At 39.6% G+C, this 17559-nt stretch overlaps 1 protein-coding gene across 4 annotated transcripts; it reads right to left on the minus strand.

Moving 5' to 3' along the window:
- Window positions 1-1666: 1666 nt before the first annotated feature.
- Window positions 1667-17482, minus strand: LOC111270790 (peptide chain release factor 1-like, mitochondrial). Of its 4 annotated transcripts, none has more exons than XM_086972638.1 (8): window positions 17216-17372; window positions 11012-11297; window positions 10207-10298; window positions 7417-7603; window positions 4792-4955; window positions 3892-4009; window positions 2924-3060; window positions 1667-1985 (listed from the first exon to the last, which is right to left on the minus strand). In XM_086972638.1, exons 2-8 carry the CDS (start codon window positions 11295-11297, stop codon window positions 1863-1865), a joined length of 1107 nt encoding a protein of 368 aa, XP_086828764.1. In that variant the 5' UTR covers window positions 17216-17372; the 3' UTR covers window positions 1667-1862. The 4 variants fall into 4 exon arrangements, with proteins under 4 accessions (XP_086828764.1, XP_086828762.1, XP_086828763.1 ...); XM_086972636.1 differs by having other exon boundaries at window positions 1667-1989; window positions 17216-17370; XM_086972637.1 differs by having other exon boundaries at window positions 1667-1989; window positions 11012-11311; window positions 17216-17370.
- Window positions 17483-17559: the final 77 nt, after the last annotated feature.

Here is a 17559-nt window from a genome sequence, read left to right on the forward strand (position 1 = left end):
CCTGGCGCTTTAAGTCGAAATAGGCCAAATGCCAAAAACCTTATCAGTATACGTATGTAGTAAAATTCGCTATCATTAAGCAGCCTCTTGTCGAATCAAGATTCTTACAATTTAAGTCTAAGTAAATGAAAAAATTGACTTGCAGTTAACAATGAGGTAGGCTTACAGTTGAAATGCAGGTGAAATTCACGTTTCATTTCCAAACAAATACCGACACAAATATAACATACCATTTTTACTTTACTGTGTAACAGTTGAAGCAGGCCTTAAACATAAAAGATGCATATGTATGGCACGAGCGGACGCTGAACATTACGCGACAAAAAAAACGTATTTTAGCATTTTTTTCGGGGGTCGATGTGCTTCAAAATATCACGTTCCGTTTATAGCTCCCTTTCATTTACCACATGTAGGCAGTTATGCTTATAACTGATAATGTTTACTTTAAAGAACGTAACTGGCTAAAAAAGCAGTTATGCAGGAGCGAGAACGTAAAACGGACTCGAAATAATAGGCTCGATTAACACGGCTCGGTTTGGCCATGTAAAAAATGCTTTGCAAGATCCGAAGCAAGTTTAAAGAAACAACACCAGTTAGTATTGCTCGATAAAGTGTAGTCGGCGTTTAACTGTCACCCGCAGCCAAAATCGAGTCATAGTAAAAAACCTCGATATTTTAAAGCACAGAGCTGCTTCTGAGTTATATCTCCCGTAGATCTTTAAATCGTATAAGAGTCCTTTAAGCCTCAAAAATGTGCCGGTCAAGACCAGTTTATGGTAAACTGGAAAATAACCCGAACCGCCGCCTCCGATTAGTTTAAGGAATTTTCGACGAACAAAAAGGAAGTGATGAGATCTTTGTGAGAATTACGTGTCGACAAATTTCTTTTTCAAGCTTTCCGAAACTGTAAGTTGCCTTGCCCGCGTTTAATGTGGTATGGAAAACTCGACTGATTTGACACTTCATTAAATAGACCCGAAATTACAACAGCAACAGCCTTTGTTGTAAAGGGGTACCTGTTTGCTTTGGTACGACCGCTGTTCGGGGAATCTAATTTGCGATACTGAGGAACGTTAGGCAAAACAATTAAGCGTTTTTCTCCTAACCGAACACACTAAATAATTTGCCTGTAGGTAGAGAGGCCAACGGGGGTTGGCAAACCCCAGAAATCGCCCCAAAAATATATCTTTTTAAGGTTTATGTAGAATAAAGTTTTTACGCGAAGGTAGAGTTTTGTTGAGCATTAGAGGACAGCGGATACACTGCAGACGCACGTCTGAACATTGCGAATAGGCTATATCAATTTATGAATAGTGAAAAGGCCACTTGAAGAATTTACGTGAACGAGTAATCTGTTCTATGAAGCCGTCATTGTAAAGCACAAGCCTATTAAAGGTCAGCAAAAACAATCATTATATTATATATATATATATATATATATATATATATGTATTTATTTATTTATAAACATATAAACAATTATTATATTTGACAAAGATACACAAGTATTAAGATATCTGTTTATACCTTTTTGCCCTACTTTTTTGAATTCCGAGCCTACTTTTCCCCCCTATAGCCGCCTATCTACCTCTTTAATAGCTCCTAACACGTTATGAATAGCTTAGAGGCCAAATGCTCCTACCAACAAAAAAAAAAATAGCTGTGCTTCAAATATTTAGTGTTTATTAATAAAGCTAATTGTTTTTTTAGGTAATATTTGGCATTATAAGATCCATACTAATAACAATATTAATAATATTAAACGCTCAGTGAAAAGCTAGTTTAACTGTATAGCTTATTTCGTATCAAATAAGAAATCTGCTCGTTTTGATAGGCTTCCTGCAAGACACCTATTATTTGTTTTAGAGGCGCTCCTCCCTGAAGAAATTCTTCGACATTGCGAACCGTATAAGGAAGGCGGTGGTCTGTAATCCGATCTTGTGTAAAATTATATGTGCGGATTTTTTCCGATCGTGTTGCGTTTCCTACCTGAAGCAGTTTGTAAAATTGAAAACATCAATTAAAAACGCACAGAAAACACAAATTAAACCTTAGAAAAGGGTAATGTGAATCGGCAAAGAGTACAAGATAAATAAAATCTCCTGATGCTTATAATTAGGAGCTCAGGCAGCCACAAACTAGGATAAGAGTCAGCGGAATCTGAAAAATACATTCAAACATTTCGATTATTGCGAAGATCCCGCGGCCTGTCCAGAAATCTCCGATATATGTTACTGTAATTTCTTCTGTACAATAAATAAATGTAAAATAACACGTTGACTCTACAACCGGCGCAGGGCATAATACAGAGGGAAGTGTGGCAACACTTACACCCATATAGGGTTATTGTGATTTTAATGTCAGAAGAAAACCGAATAATTATCATGTATTGATCTGTTTCGAGCTTGTATATATCATGCTGTATTTCGTAAAAAAAACGAAATGTCCTCCAGTTTTCCAGTATGAAAGAATAAAAATAGTTTGGTTAATTCAATGCGAGCACGCATTATGGAATATACGTTATGCTTGTGGGCGCAGTGGTTTCACCGACAAATATTAAGTAAATAAATAAATATAAAGACTGAAGATATGACAAGCTGTCGGTTTAAACTGACCATCGGAATAGACTATAGTATAAGTATGACAAAATAAGGAATGTACGCAATGTGTATTACACAGAATAAGGAAAAATTGGCCGACTGGCCCCTCGAGCTTTACTTAATAGGTTTATGAAATGACATTCAATTAAAGTAGTGGAGTACGGCGTCTAAAATTTTTACTTAGTACAATTACAACGTTTTAGGTTGAAGTCTAGCATTTAGTAACACCTACGTGAAACCTAGCTAAAATCCCACTTGTTTCTTTAGATTTCTGTCTTTGTGAACGCTACATTAATAGAAAAAAGCTAGCCCGACGTACTTACCTGCAGTTTTTTCTGTGACTGAACTTTATTCATTTCAGACGACACCTTCAAGTCATAGATCTTCGCCCGAAGTTTCTTCATTGCTACTGACTTATTTTGTTGTTGGCATCGCTCGGTGTCACTCTCGACCATTATGCCTACATAGCAAACGATCACAAATCAGTCAATCATGTTCCCTCATTATCAGTCATTACCAGCTGCTGCAATTGTGAAGAGTAAGGACATCTCCTTCCATTAAGGTTTTTATGACAATTCCGCCAAAGCGAACCCACCGGCACCGTTTAGATTAATGATAAATTTCGTTAGTCATAAAACAAATTAGACGGTCGGCCCCGACAGCCACCCCTTTTACGATAGCGTTCTATGCGCAGCAGACCGATAGTATGTACGCTTGTAGCAATCTTTAAGCGTTATTCCTAAAACTGGCATACTGTCTGGTAATATATAAAATATACACATATATAAAATTGTTTGGTCAAACTAAACGTCATAGAAGTGCCAATAAGAGACATGGGTAGACCAGCCGGAAAACTCGGTGAATAACCCTCTTTTTTTAGAGTGCTAAGTAAAAAATACTTTTTTAAACGCCTCCTTCGAATAAAGTATTAAAAAGCCAATTAACTCGTTTTTACTAAAAGAAACAATTGAAGTTTCTCACCATATATGTATATATACATTCTTGATATACATATTAATATAACACAAAAATGCGCAAAGCCGGTAGTCAACGATGATCTAAGTGCAAGACTAATTACCCTTTCCACAAAGTTTTCCTGGCAAATCTATTCTGGCTAAAATACAAGGCTATTCATACCATGATTTTCCCAATGGTTTTAGAAATAAAATCTGACAGCTGACCTTGAGCTGTTGACGTGTGCCCATACCAGCGACTATAGCGAAACTGAGTTTTTAGAATACTGAAGCACATGAAATACTTATAATCGAATAAGAAAAGATCAAACTATTACCAGTTGGCACATGAAGTATCTGAACAGCGCTTTCGGTTTTATTCACATGCTGTCCGCCAGGTCCTCCTGCGCGCTTCGTCTTTACAATTAAATCCCTTGGTTCGATATTTACTTCTACCTGATGGAAATAGACGAATAAGCAGAGACTTCAGCATATAATTGCAAATATTTCTCTCCCGGATTCTTTAAACCTGTAATTATGTATCCAAACCCCCGAGAAGACAAAAAACGAGCAGCCAAGGATGAGATAGAACAACCTGATTCCATTTGCACTAATGAAACTTTTAACTTGTTTACTTGTCTCAAATTCGAATAATCGTATCATACAAACCAAAGCAATGCGATCATCTGTCTATGAGCTATAGTAAAAAGAAACTGTATTGGAGCGCGTTATCTTGACTATTGCTATGTAAAATTTTATACTGGTCTACCTTTGTACAAGTATTCCATACGCTATTTTCGATCAAGCCTTTTGATACCCGCCGCATCGCTTACCCGTATCAATTAAACAGCATTTAACACTTTTTGTTTTGACTCCACTATAAGGACAATGCGAGAAACGAAAAAACATTTGAAAAGTAAAACCTTTGAAGTGACACTGTGGTCGTGTACACTACGTGCGAGCTGTGTTCCAAAATCAATTCTAAAGCTCTTTAGAGCAGTCCTTTTAGTGGGTACTGCATTCGCACTTAAGGAGATAAACATTTGCAAAATTATTGCGGACATGTTTTACATCAGAGGTATTACTTTATTTTCGAATTGCTATTTCGAAGAACTAATTTCACAACTTACTATTATGCCTGCGTGCTTTCCAATAAACAGAGCAAACTTATAGTAGAAACTCACGCTACACGGGCCTTTTGGCGTCATATCACAAATGATCAGTCATGGAGGCCATACCTCTGGAGGACAGGCTAGAACGGCAACAGTAGCAGTGCTTGTGTGAATCCTTCCAGATTTTTCAGTTTTGGGAACTCTTTGTACTCGGTGAACCCCACTTTCCAGTTTAAGTACCCGTCCTACATCGTATCCAGTAATAGACAATACTCCACGTCGTAACCCACCTGCAAAAACGTCAACAGTAACGTATAGCACAATATCCGTCTTATAATCTAAAGCACATAAGTTTATACATGTGCGATACAAACAGCTCTTTTATGGAAATGGGTAATTTAGTAAAACTAAGGTAGCCTTATTAATGCATTCAACGAACAGTTTATCTTCATACAGAATGTAACCTGCGAATTTCCTGCAGACAGCTGCTTCTTTCGTAGCTGCTTGATCGTCTGAGCAGTGTTTCTGGTTGTCAGGAGTAGTCATTCAAACAGCTCTGGGGATTTTCATTTCATTGGCGGCACACCGAAAGCAGATGTAATCAATCAACTGCTTCTGCCTGTGTTTTTGTTATTTCGAATTTCTGCATGCCTTCTAAAGAATTTGGCATACAATTTCTAGTAACTCCCTAGTTACTAGAAGATTAATGCTTAGCTTCGGAGAGCGGTGTAAGAAAACCTAGACAAGCACCTGGAGTCTCTTCACGGCCCAGTGGCTAAAATAATAATTACCGAACATTTTAAAAACAGCTTAAATTATTTTAGCTGTTTTTTTGTATGTGAGCTTGGCTTGGACGGTAACGTACTATGGTAAGGACACTTGAGTTCATGCCAAACAATAGAAAACTTTTCTCTAGACCCTAGTGCTGCTGAACCTCGTTATCAAAACCACTCGATTGCGGCACTATTTATATAATGGCACAATTATGAGATTATCAGAGCTTACTGTGTATATTTTAAAGGAGATCAATGATAAGATTAGGCAAAGAGGAGGCACATATATGCAGGTTGCGCGGCTACAAAACCGAATGCACGCATCTCACCGTTTTCATAATAGTGAAGTCTAACGAAACTACAGAGCCAGCAGCTGTGGATAACCGAAATTCAAGGATCTGCCAAAATAATAATTAAATAATACTATTACATATGTTTACCAGTCATAAGTTGACATTATTATTATTATTGATTACTATCATTAATTATTAAAACACTATTGGACTGCATGATTTGATAAATACCCGTATAATAAGAATAAGATAGAACAGTGTAGGTGGGACAAATGGTGTAGGTGGTAACAGCGATACTGGACGTCAAGCTCGAAACGATGAGATGGGATACGATGCTATTTTCTATAGGAGTTCCACAGGTTACTTGAGAAAGATCAACGAAACATGCTTGTTATAGAACGTATAAATAGTTTTTTATTAAAATAAAGGTTCAAACATTACCTGATTACAAAGATATAGAGAAATGTTATCCATGATATTAAATATCGAAGTGATTTTTTTAGCAAAAATTTAGAAACGAAACAGTTACGATATATATTTAATTTTTTTTCAACTTTTTCTTATTGGAGAAATGCTTTACCTATAATAATTAAATAAATAATAAATAAAGCTATTGTACCAACACATTGTATTCCATAGAACATCTTCGGGCTAATTGTCGTAACTTGGATAGCTATGACGTGCCCCTGTAATAGCTTAGTAGGTGACGTATTTGTCTGCTAACCTTGAAAACACGTTGTGTTCTAGGTTTGAACCCAAGCATAGACAGACTTTGTTTCGTGCTAGTAGCCACTCGTCTCATCGAATGACTGAGGGCGATACCAGACGTAAAACTCAAAACGTAGAGACATGCATGACGTGGTGTGTAGCCTAATGGTCAAAGCACTTTCTCGGTAAAAAAGATATTGTGGGTTTTATTCAAAAGTTACATTTATTTCGTTTCCGAGCCATCATGCTCAAAAACTGTTCATCAATCATGACCTGAAACCGTTATTTTATTTAAGCCAAATTGGTACTATCTCTAGTAACAGCTAAAGAATTGATGTTAAAAACTATGAATGCCACTGTTACCATGAATGGTCATCTTCGCTTCGATAAAAGGCAAATAAAATGGCGTTGTGATGAAGAGCTACCCGGTTAACATAAAGAGGACAACATTTTGTCTCATCGACATAACCTCATGCAAGTTTTGAGAAAACGATATGCATGATTGTCAATGTGCTTAGATACAAAAAATGAATGAGCCAACAGATACGAATATTAGCCCTTTGGAATCAATTATTTGTATTCAATATTGATCAACTCAAATGGCAAGCTCACAATTTCAAATAAGACTTCCAAGGGGGCAGGTTGAAAGAGCAGATAAATAGACATAATATAATTATAATTATTCTTAGCAAATTTGCATCTGTCTCTTAAATTTTTGATTGAAGTACTCTTGAATTGAAGATGAAATGTGTAGATTTCAGAATCATAATTCACAAACCTTTTGGTTGTAGGCAAACTTCTTGTAACAAGTGAAATGATTCGAATGTTTCCCAAAGGGCTATAATATCTGTCGCAAGGTGGGTTTAAGTTTTGAAGTAGCATTCGTAGCACTAGCCACCACATCAGAACTTCATTAGCAGTACTATAAATGGCCAGTTTTATGCATTTTCAATCATTTCATAAGAGAAAGCGTTTACCTGTTTCAGATAGACTTGCTTCTGTAACTTCCACGTTCCAACCCATAGTAAGCTGACTGAATTTTAAGTACATTGTCATAAGGTCTTGATTAAACAGCATGGCTTCCTGACCGCCCACACCGGCGTTAAGCTCAAGGAGAACCTCCTGAGTATCGACTAGTTCAATAGGAACGAGGTTTGTATAGATCTGCAAAGCAACAAATTATTCCATGACTTACAAATTGCACTGAAGGGCGTTTAGCTTAAACAAACTAACGAATTTCTTTTTAACAGATATTTTAGTTATCTTTAATCTTTTCATTCGTTACCCAACCTAACATATCCCCAACGAATATTACATATATATATATATATACCTGCTTGCTTCGAGTGTTCTGTAACAATTTTTTTTTATAATTATGCAAATCAAACCCATTGATATGGTTACGTGAGAAAATGTTATTATCAGGCTGCATTTTACAGCAGCAAACGAAAATATCCACTGCAGGATTATTTTTCTATATTAAGGTCCTGGAAAAATGCCAGAACGTATCGCTTCTAAAGTGCTTCTTCATATATGCAGACAGCGTGTCCTAAGGCGTGGAAACGACTTACGATGCACCGGCAATGGCTGACGGTCTACTGTTTTCATTTGAGGAATTATTAAATCCATGCCCAATATAATATGCCGCTTAAACCCTTCTAATGCATTACATTATTTACGATAAAACCATGCCTTCTACATATATTTTCTATATACATTTTTTTTTTATATATCGAATATTTCTTTCCATTCTGCGCTCAGACACTACGGTAGATATTTTATATACACGTGGGGATCATGTTTCGTCTTTATCTTGGATATAAATTGCATATTTTAATATATTTGCTCGCTTCTCTAGCCAAAATAAGTCAATTTCTTTTTTTTTTTTTTTATAAACGTTTGATGAACGTTTGAAATGCATAATTGATAGAGATACTAGAAACGATGCGCAGCTCTAATTATCATACCGGGTAAATAGACTTTTCACGCACACTTCTATAACATTATATGCTGCACCGTTAAACATATTTTTAAACAAATACATAGAGATATAAAGGACATTCCATGGGCATCTACTGCTCTCCACTTAAACAATGTTGGTATGCCTAGGTAAATAATTGTAAAAAAAAACTTTGCTTCTGAAAATATGCAGCTTTTTCTACAGAGTGGTAAGTTACTACGTTATCGCTGCACAATGGAATCTTTCATAAATTTTGTAACCAAAACGTCAGCCATCGGTCTGTCAACTTGTGCACGTTCGATTCCTATCAAAATGTGAGCAAGAACAAATCACACTTTCTCCACGCGCTAAATGCTTGTTAGTTGTAGGTTATGCATTAAAACCATTCGTTCAGTTTTGGGTTGAAAAGGAATTCTGTTGTGATAAACGATACGAAAAATTTCTAAAAAAGAAACGGTTAATTTATCGAACAAGTAAGGATCAAGTGACTGTAGGGACAATTCTTGACCCAAGCTGACAATATTTGAGTCGACCAGTTTGCCGTTGGGAATTTCATTGCTTTATGTTCGACCTAATTGTGCACCTTTAAGACACTAGGTAGTACGTTATCAGAAACCTTTGGTCAACATGAATCTAACTATACCAAATTCCTGCTGAATTAATTAAAGAATATTTAAGGAGGAAGAGTATGAAGTTTATATCGCACGCGGATATTAGCTAAATATATTTATAAAAAAATTATTATTTTTACAAATCTTGCCTTCTACCTACAAAAATCAATGAAAATAAAGGTAGGAGATAGGTAAACTCACATACAAAAAGCGTATGCAAATAGCTGTCGTTAGAAAGCGTTCACATATGCAGTATAGTATATTTTCGTTCAGGAACAAGATTTTTAAAATACTATTCCTAAAGGCTACCTTCTACAGTAAAAGAAAAAAAATAACGAGAAACTGCCGACAACGAGCACAGCCATTAGCATTTGTTGCATGAAACGGTAGGCAAAACATGATAGCAATTTGTAAGCACAAATAAACTCAACCAGATCCAAACGTTACAACGTGCTATATATGTATTAATAGGCTACGCATATATTCATATATTGCATGCAGCTTAACTGCATCTACTCGCTCTGGAATTATTCTTTACGCGATCTGAGAACTAAAATCGCATAAAATAATTCATTCTTAATTCATATAAATAAACTTCATTCTTAATAGTTTCGTTTTTATTTCTTTGCAAAAATTATTTTATTCCGTGTTTACGTTTCCGCTTCATGGATAAATCCTTAATTTCCATTTCTTTGTCATCACTATTAATTTACAAACTTTTAAACCATGCACACACCGACTTACAAGGTGATTACCACTAAAATACCCTCACTGAGTCAAGATAAACTGAAACTAAGTGACGTTTTAAAATCGTTAAAAGCAATGTAGTGCTCTACTATTTTCAGTATATCAACTAAATACTATTAAATAACTACTTTGAGATCTTTCTTTTATCTAACGCTAATAATAATGCTTATAATGTATCTTAATTTCTATTCTGTTCGGGATTTAATAAACAAAAGCACGTTCTTTTGTATGAGTAGTAAAAATAGTCTCTCTGAAACACGTTACCTTCACTAATAAATTTAAATGCACTCGCTACTATTGAAAGTTAAACCATTACCACTATTTTGATCATATGCGCAATTTTCCAAACTTAGAGTCACCCTTTACATACGTATTCGTATCTTTTATGCTTTCTTTGCTTATGTTTTGCTTATCTTGAAACTATGACATAAACATTTAATGACACTCACCTCAGCTGAGATTTGCGTAATTTTCTCGTGACATTTAGCAATGTCCTTTGTTGCGATATCCACCATATCCTGTTCCTTAGTCTCGAGCATTTCTACAGTCATGTTAACAGATACGGCTAATCATGTTAATCTCGCAATTCAGAATTTAAAAATCCCAACAGCGCCCTAAATTCCGTGAGAAGTCTCAAATGAAAATATTGCTAGTTAACTTATGTGGTAGACTTCACAGAAATCGTTCGGACTACACATAACCATTACTTTGGCAATATATATGATAGAAGCTAAATGTGTTTTCAAATTGAAACCAATAGAAGATGGTACTTCTCATCAAGTGGACCGCTCATCGCATGATAAGCCCATCAGTCTTGTACATAAAGTTATGAGTTCCAATAGCGAAACAAATGTGATACTTAATTCATTAACTCATTAACTAAATATTAATTCTTTGTTAGCCTGCAATAACTGTTAATAATTATTGTTAAGTAATCGGTTCCTCTTCAACTTAATTTCTTGTAACTACTCTTGCACGCCAAAAAGTTGTTACGCACTATTTAGTCCTCTTTTACCAACTCTATAAGCCGCCTACTAGATATCTTATGAAAGTTTATCTCTGATCTGCAAACATTCGTATTCATTTACAACCAACGGTTGAGTTGAGATCTCGTGCTGCTGATAAAACGAGATTGTCATCTAATGAAAGTCAAGCAGTACGCAAATTAGCTACATAGGAACATTATCATCGATTTTTTGGTGTATCATATAATAAATTTGCCATTATAACACCTAATCTGTAATCTAAGCGTACCTTTTCTTAGCTGCTCGAGACTCATCATTTCCTCGGATATCTTCTCGATGGTTTCATACAACTCCCCAGTTGCCCTTAACCGCTGGATGTTAGCCCCCGATATTTTGCCAAACGGCGACATGTCATTCATAGCCAGCAGCGTCTTGAGAGTCTTGAGATACTCTCTTGTTTGAGGATCTCTTACATCGAACCTCGAGATGGACAGCGGCCTGGCAAGCAACACGAATCGAGCTCGAAATGCGGTTCGTAAACACCGAACAGAAGGCCCAGTGATCAATGGCCACATCTGAAAGCGGATCGCTTAATCAGATTCACACCGAATACGATAAAACCCACTCCATTCTTAGATCTTTTAGCTCATTCTCATCGTTCTGGACCTAATTAAGTCACACTATTTTCTTTCCTAAACACATGGTCATTAATAACGATTCTGCTGCTTCTGGTCAAAATGAAAATAGAGACTTTGAGTGACTCTAGACATCGTACTAATCGCACTTACTGAAGATCAACGCCCAGTTAAAACTTAATAGAATGCGCATATACATACGTAGACACAAAAATTGTTATCAACTATTCATTAATATACGACTGCCTGACGTGCTCGACCGGTCAAAAAAATCGTAAGAAAAAAATTGTGTTGATAAAAATACCAGACCGCTGCTCTCCGGTTCTCCCATATTCAGTCTAGGCCTGGACTTTTTTTGCTGAAACTGCATACTCTTTTTTCCTTAGAAATAGCAAATCGAAAGCTCAGGAACATGTACCTTCGTCCTGCCCTCCTCCCGTCGTCTTTCAGATTCCTAAACCCTATCGCCATCCCTTAGCTAATAGCCAAAAAGAGAATCGATATAATTTTAAAGAATTTATTTTATTTTTTACCAAAAAATGTACATTTTAGTGCCCGCTTTAGCGCTCGTCCAATTTCGCTTTTTCCATTATCATCACCTTCTGTATTGTCGTCTTTCTCTTCCCCAGCGTTATCATCGATCGTTCCGTAGCTCCTATCGATACATTTTCCTCCTGGTTTGTTTTTGTGTATTTTTCTCGTTTTCTGCTTCCGGGAGGGCGACAATATTAATCATTTATGTAATATATATATATTTTCTCCATAATAAATACCTAATCCTTCCTCCCTGCAGCTCGTTCTCAGTCAGTCAATGTGTGCCTGTTTGTCCATATGGCCGCCGGCACTCGATTTTTCCCTACTTGCTTCTATCGTGTCCTCAATCTCCCTTTTAGTGTTCTGCTTTCTTACGCTCTTGCTCTCATTTGTAATAAAGAAAATATACAATAACAAGTCACCTTTTTACAATTTCGAATTCGAGCAGTTCACAATCTATAGTAGTGCAGTGAATAAGTCAATAATTAGTCAATAAATCGTGATCATTACCAAAGTGGTTCATCATTGTCAGCCGCAAAAATTTCACGTAAGCAGCGGAGATGTTTGTTCGTTGGGTGGTTTTTGGGGGTTCTTGGTGCGCGCCTTGGGTGTTCACCTTCAAAGTGTCCTTAAGCACATCCTTCGTTTTTGTCCCCCGTTCACATATTACTGTTGGCAAAACGTTTTCTATCTCTTACATTCCACCGTAAACATCTTCAAAATCTAAATAATTAACTTGATCGCTACACTATACAAAGAACATCCATCATAAGCCTCTTTTTTGATACCCCTTCCCTAGCTGCTACCCGCCCGATCCAACGTTCATCCATTCATACGCCTGACTTAAAAGGGTTACCGTTAGTCCCTCAGTTTGCAAAGAATGCCCAGATAGAACTTCTGCGGCTTATAAAAACCGCCTCGTGCCACCTGCCTCTTTCCCTCACTGACTGACTTCTTTGGATGCATGCATGCACGCATCAGGACTATTTACCGTCATCACCCCTGTAATACTACAACCCCGACTAACTTTTCCTCTATAACTCATACTACTGTCCACATTTAGTAGTAGTTGTTGTAGCAAATGTACGTCTAAAGTGGGAAATATCCAGCGCCCCAAATGGTCTCACAGTTGGACGACAGTTAAACGCGTTCACCTCAGCTAACAGGACAGCATAATAATTATAATTATTATTACCATATTGTTAATACTAGTATTATTGTCAGTTCCTCATTAAGCATCAACAAAATATAATGCCGCCTCATTTCTTTAGAGGTTTTTATAAAGAGATATTTTAGCACATCATTCTATACAGTGTAATATTTTTCTGAATGCTTGTTGAACGTTTGTTGCTGTCGTTACTGTAGTTGTTGTCGTTTCAAAGTCAAAAATGTCAATCATATTGCCCTACAATTAAGGGCATCTTATTATTAAAGTAGACAATCTATATTTCTATTTGCTTTCTTTTCATTATCTAGTGAAACAGTGGTAGCAGCCGCGCTATCAGTACAGGATAAACATCAGCTGCATCACTGTCATATGTAAATATTCACGTGTCGAGATTTGTATGCGTCGTAAAGAGAGAGTTGTATATTTTCAGGCGAATACAAATCGGAAAGGCAACAACAAACAGTTAACTTCTTCTCCATATATCAACCACAAAACGACTCTTGTCGTGTTGCGCTTCCCTCCGGACAACTGCCAGGGATCATCATCATCAATAATAAAGAAGAAAAAAACTGACTCATCCGCGCATGCACGCACGTACTCAGAGACGTACGCTTGCTCGTAGTCTGTGCCATCCAACAGCTTCTCTTTTACCTGCCACTCTCCCTAGTACCCATCAGTCTATCAGACGGTCAACGAAAATCACCCATAGACGACTATTTACAACAATTACGTGAGACACCCCTAACACATCAATCCGAATTATGCTCATCATGAACCCTGCGTCCCCTGAGCGTGGTCAACAACGTCTCAGACCCTCCTTCCACCAAGGAACATCATCTTCCGCTGCCACTGCACCGCCACTACCACTACTACGCAAGTCTCACAATTCATCATCATCGCCACCACCATTATCATCATCATGGTCATTGACATGACTGACACTTTCTGCTCGACTTCGTTTGTTAGTTATTTCATTTCATACTCTTTAATCTCTCTTCTTCATTATTTTCACTCTGGATGTATTAACCTTTACTCATTTGCCACTATCACTATTACGCTCGTGTCTTTTGTGCCATTTTTTCTAGCTTCCCTTTACATTGTAGTACCCCTAAACAACAGACCATCCATATCTCAGTTCAACCACTATTCGGTGCATTGGTTTCACCGCTATCCGGCACCGTTTCTTAACGCGGTACTGCTACTTCCACTGTTTGTCATTGAGTTGCTGTTGTTATTACTGGTGTTGTTATTTCCGCTGTTGACGTCGTTGTTGTTGCTTCCATTTTCATCCTGCATCAGCTGTTGCTGTTGCTGCTGAACGGCATGCATAGCTTGCTGCTGCTCTTGCATACGTAACATTCGTTTTCGTTTCTTAGACCACATTTCGTGGCAATCCTGGTAACGCGGAAGCTCAGGAGGCCGTAACTCGCCTGGCTGCACGGAGCTCAGCCATGGACATCGAAGTGCATTGTCAGCTGTAATTCGCCGTTCTGGATCAAGTTCCAGCATTTGATCGAGCAAGTCTAAAGCTTGCTGTGGCATAAAGCAGAACTTTTGTCGCACTCGTCGTGGATGTTGCTTTTTTGGTTTGAACTGGGCGAACAGAGGTAGTTGTATGACGCGAGGCCACACGGCCGGTGTAGGCGTACCGCAAACCTGTGAAATGATATCCAGTTGCTGCATTTCTTGGCTTGCTTTGAATAAAGGCTCTTTGGTGAAGAGCTCGCCAAGTATGCAGCCACAGCTCCATACATCAATAGCAGGCCCGTAGCGCTCTTCGCCCAATAGCAACTCGGGCGGGCGGTACCATAATGTTATCACCTTGTTTGTGTATGGCCGATCCTTATCTTCAGCATTGTAGTACCGTGCAAGGCCAAAGTCAGCTAGTTTTATTTGGCCCTGGTTGTTCATGAGAATATTTGAACACTTAATATCTCGATGAAGAAAGTTCTTACGGTGGCAGTACGATAGGCCTTCGAGAAGCTGCTTCATGAACGAGGCGATATGGCCCGGTTTGAAGTCGACAAGCCCGGACTCAAGCAGACCCATCAGATCGTGATCCATGTATTCAAAAACGAGATAGAAAGCGCCCTTATCTTTTCGGAAATCGAGAGCATCCGATTTGTCAGTAACGACCTCCATAAGGTTAACGATTGAGGGATGATTGAGCTGACGTAGAATCTTAATCTCTCGAATCGCCGTGATAGGGAACCCTTCTTTTTCATTCTCCATGCGCACCTTTTTGAGCGCGACCATCACGCCAGAATTGCGGTCTTGGGCTTTATACACTTGCCCATATGTACCTTCGCCGATTTGCTGAACAATGTCAAAAACGTCAACGCAACGTTCGCCCCAGTTAGGCAGGTCATCGTCAAACGCGTTCCGCGCTAGAATCGTCGGTCGTCGAAAGGTCTCCATCGAGCCAGACGCTAACGACGATTGTTCCGTTCGGCCGTTTCTTTCGGCGAACGTCCGATGCTGATCTCGGCGTAAATCTTCGACATTAATGCCAGGAGGCATGGGAAGTTCCTTTACACCCTTCCTAGGGGGTGTGGGTTGCCTCTCAATCGTTGTCGTCGTCATTGTCATCGTCGTAGTCAATGTCGGCACAGGCGGCGGGGAACGGGGCAGAGGTGGCTGCGTTGGTGGCCACAGATCTTCTTTCATCGGAGGAGGTCCATCGACCATCGTTGGAGGCGGGACTGGCTTTGCCAGCGGCGACGAAGAGGACGGTGCTGTGTGCCGCATTGCAAGATTCTTTCCCTTCGGAAGCTTTCTCAGCTCGGAAGCAAGCGAGGAAGAGGAGAAGCTGTCGTCAGGAGAAAGCGATTGACTCTGCCGCCTCGGCCGATGGCTCAGTCTCCGAGGGGGGGTCGGAGGAGAAGGCGACCTCGCACGGCTTTTGCGACCACCAGTACCCCGTGAGCTGCGGTCTCGGTAACTACCGCCATTGCCAGCTGGCGTTCGGCTTCGGGAACGGGAATGGCCTCGCCGCGAGTATGGTGACGGACTGGGTGAGTGGTGGTCACGGTAACTCTGATATTTTTTCGACACAGGCGGAGTACGACGCGATCTCGTCAACGGGCTGGGACTTCGCAACGAACGGTACCGCGACGATGTCGGGGGATGACGATCATAGGTCTTCGAGTATGAGTCTGCGGCGGGCTCGCGCGACGATGATGACACGTAGTTTGAGGAGGAACGATACTCGGTGTTGGAGTACGACGAGCTCTCATACGACGAATAACGACTTCCTCGTGGAGGCGTGGAGCTTGGTAGGGGTGAGTATCGACTACTGCTTTTGTGCTTGCCACTGCTGCTGTTACTGTTGTCGTGCTTATCGTTAGATACGGGCTCGCGCAAACGCTTGCGTTCCGGAGATGAGTCCACAACGCCCTCTTCCTCTTCCAGGCTAGAGCCGGAAGACACATTGTCGTATTCAACCAACCGGCTGTGTTCACGGGTATCTTTACTGTGTCGTTTCTTTTCCTTTTTATGCTTCTTGGCTTTCTTGTGATAGGATGTTTTGCCCATGTCGCTCCCACCCGCCAGGGCGATCCCTGCCCTGTCTGGGGTGGCCTTCAGCCGCCTGGCGCAAATCGGGCCGTGGACGCGAATCGCTGCTACCAACGGGGATCGAGAACAGGAGTCTTTCACAGAATGCGGGGGATGACGACGCCGCGGCTGCTGCTTCTTCGAGGAGGTTGATCCACGGCTCGTGCACTGTCGTCCATCGGCGATTGCGACGACGGGCCCTCGGAGCAAGCGCTCTCTGCAAAGCCACACGTTAGCCACACATGCCCAGTGGGGTTGACTGACACAACGGGGACGGATTGCTAATACAAGTTATATGCGGGGGGAGGGGGATATATATTATATTTATAATTCACACTCAACGATATATAGAAACGCAGCTGGTAGTGTCCAATAAACTGAAGTTTGTGGTTGTCCAGGGCCCAAGAATGGGTTTGAGGAGTTCGGGAGATCAGAGGCGACCGGTCGAAAACAGAGAACAAACCCCGTTGCTCCTTGCACTCGGCGGCACACAAAAGGCACCCACTCGCAGCGGCGCAACATTAAAGCAGCCCAGGATGGTGTGAGCCAGCCGTGCACGGAACAGGGGGCCCAATAAGTGAAGCACGAAGAGACTACTCACCTTCACAAACACAGTTAGTAGCTTGCACGGTCAATAAATATCACTACAATCATACGATTTTGTGCTTTCTTCGCTTCCTGTGCCTCTTCTATATCACTGCAACTGCCTGCTCTGCTGCTCCTCAAAACACAAGTCTTGCCGCAAGTTGCTTCCGACAAATAATAAACTGCGGAACAGCGAGTTAAAATTTCGCGCGCGAAAATTTAAAAACCAATATGACCAGCGAACTGATTTCATACTTTTTTTTATTAATGATACATTTTATTGTAGTTTCTCTGACGCTATATAGAATAATTCCTACTATTATAAGGAAGGTAATAATGAAAACTTCCAGTTGCAAAATA

This window comes from Varroa jacobsoni, unplaced genomic scaffold (genome assembly GCF_002532875.2).
Source record: "Varroa jacobsoni isolate VJ856 unplaced genomic scaffold, vjacob_1.0 contig00121, whole genome shotgun sequence".
NCBI classification, from domain to species: Eukaryota; Metazoa; Arthropoda; class Arachnida; order Mesostigmata; family Varroidae; genus Varroa; species Varroa jacobsoni.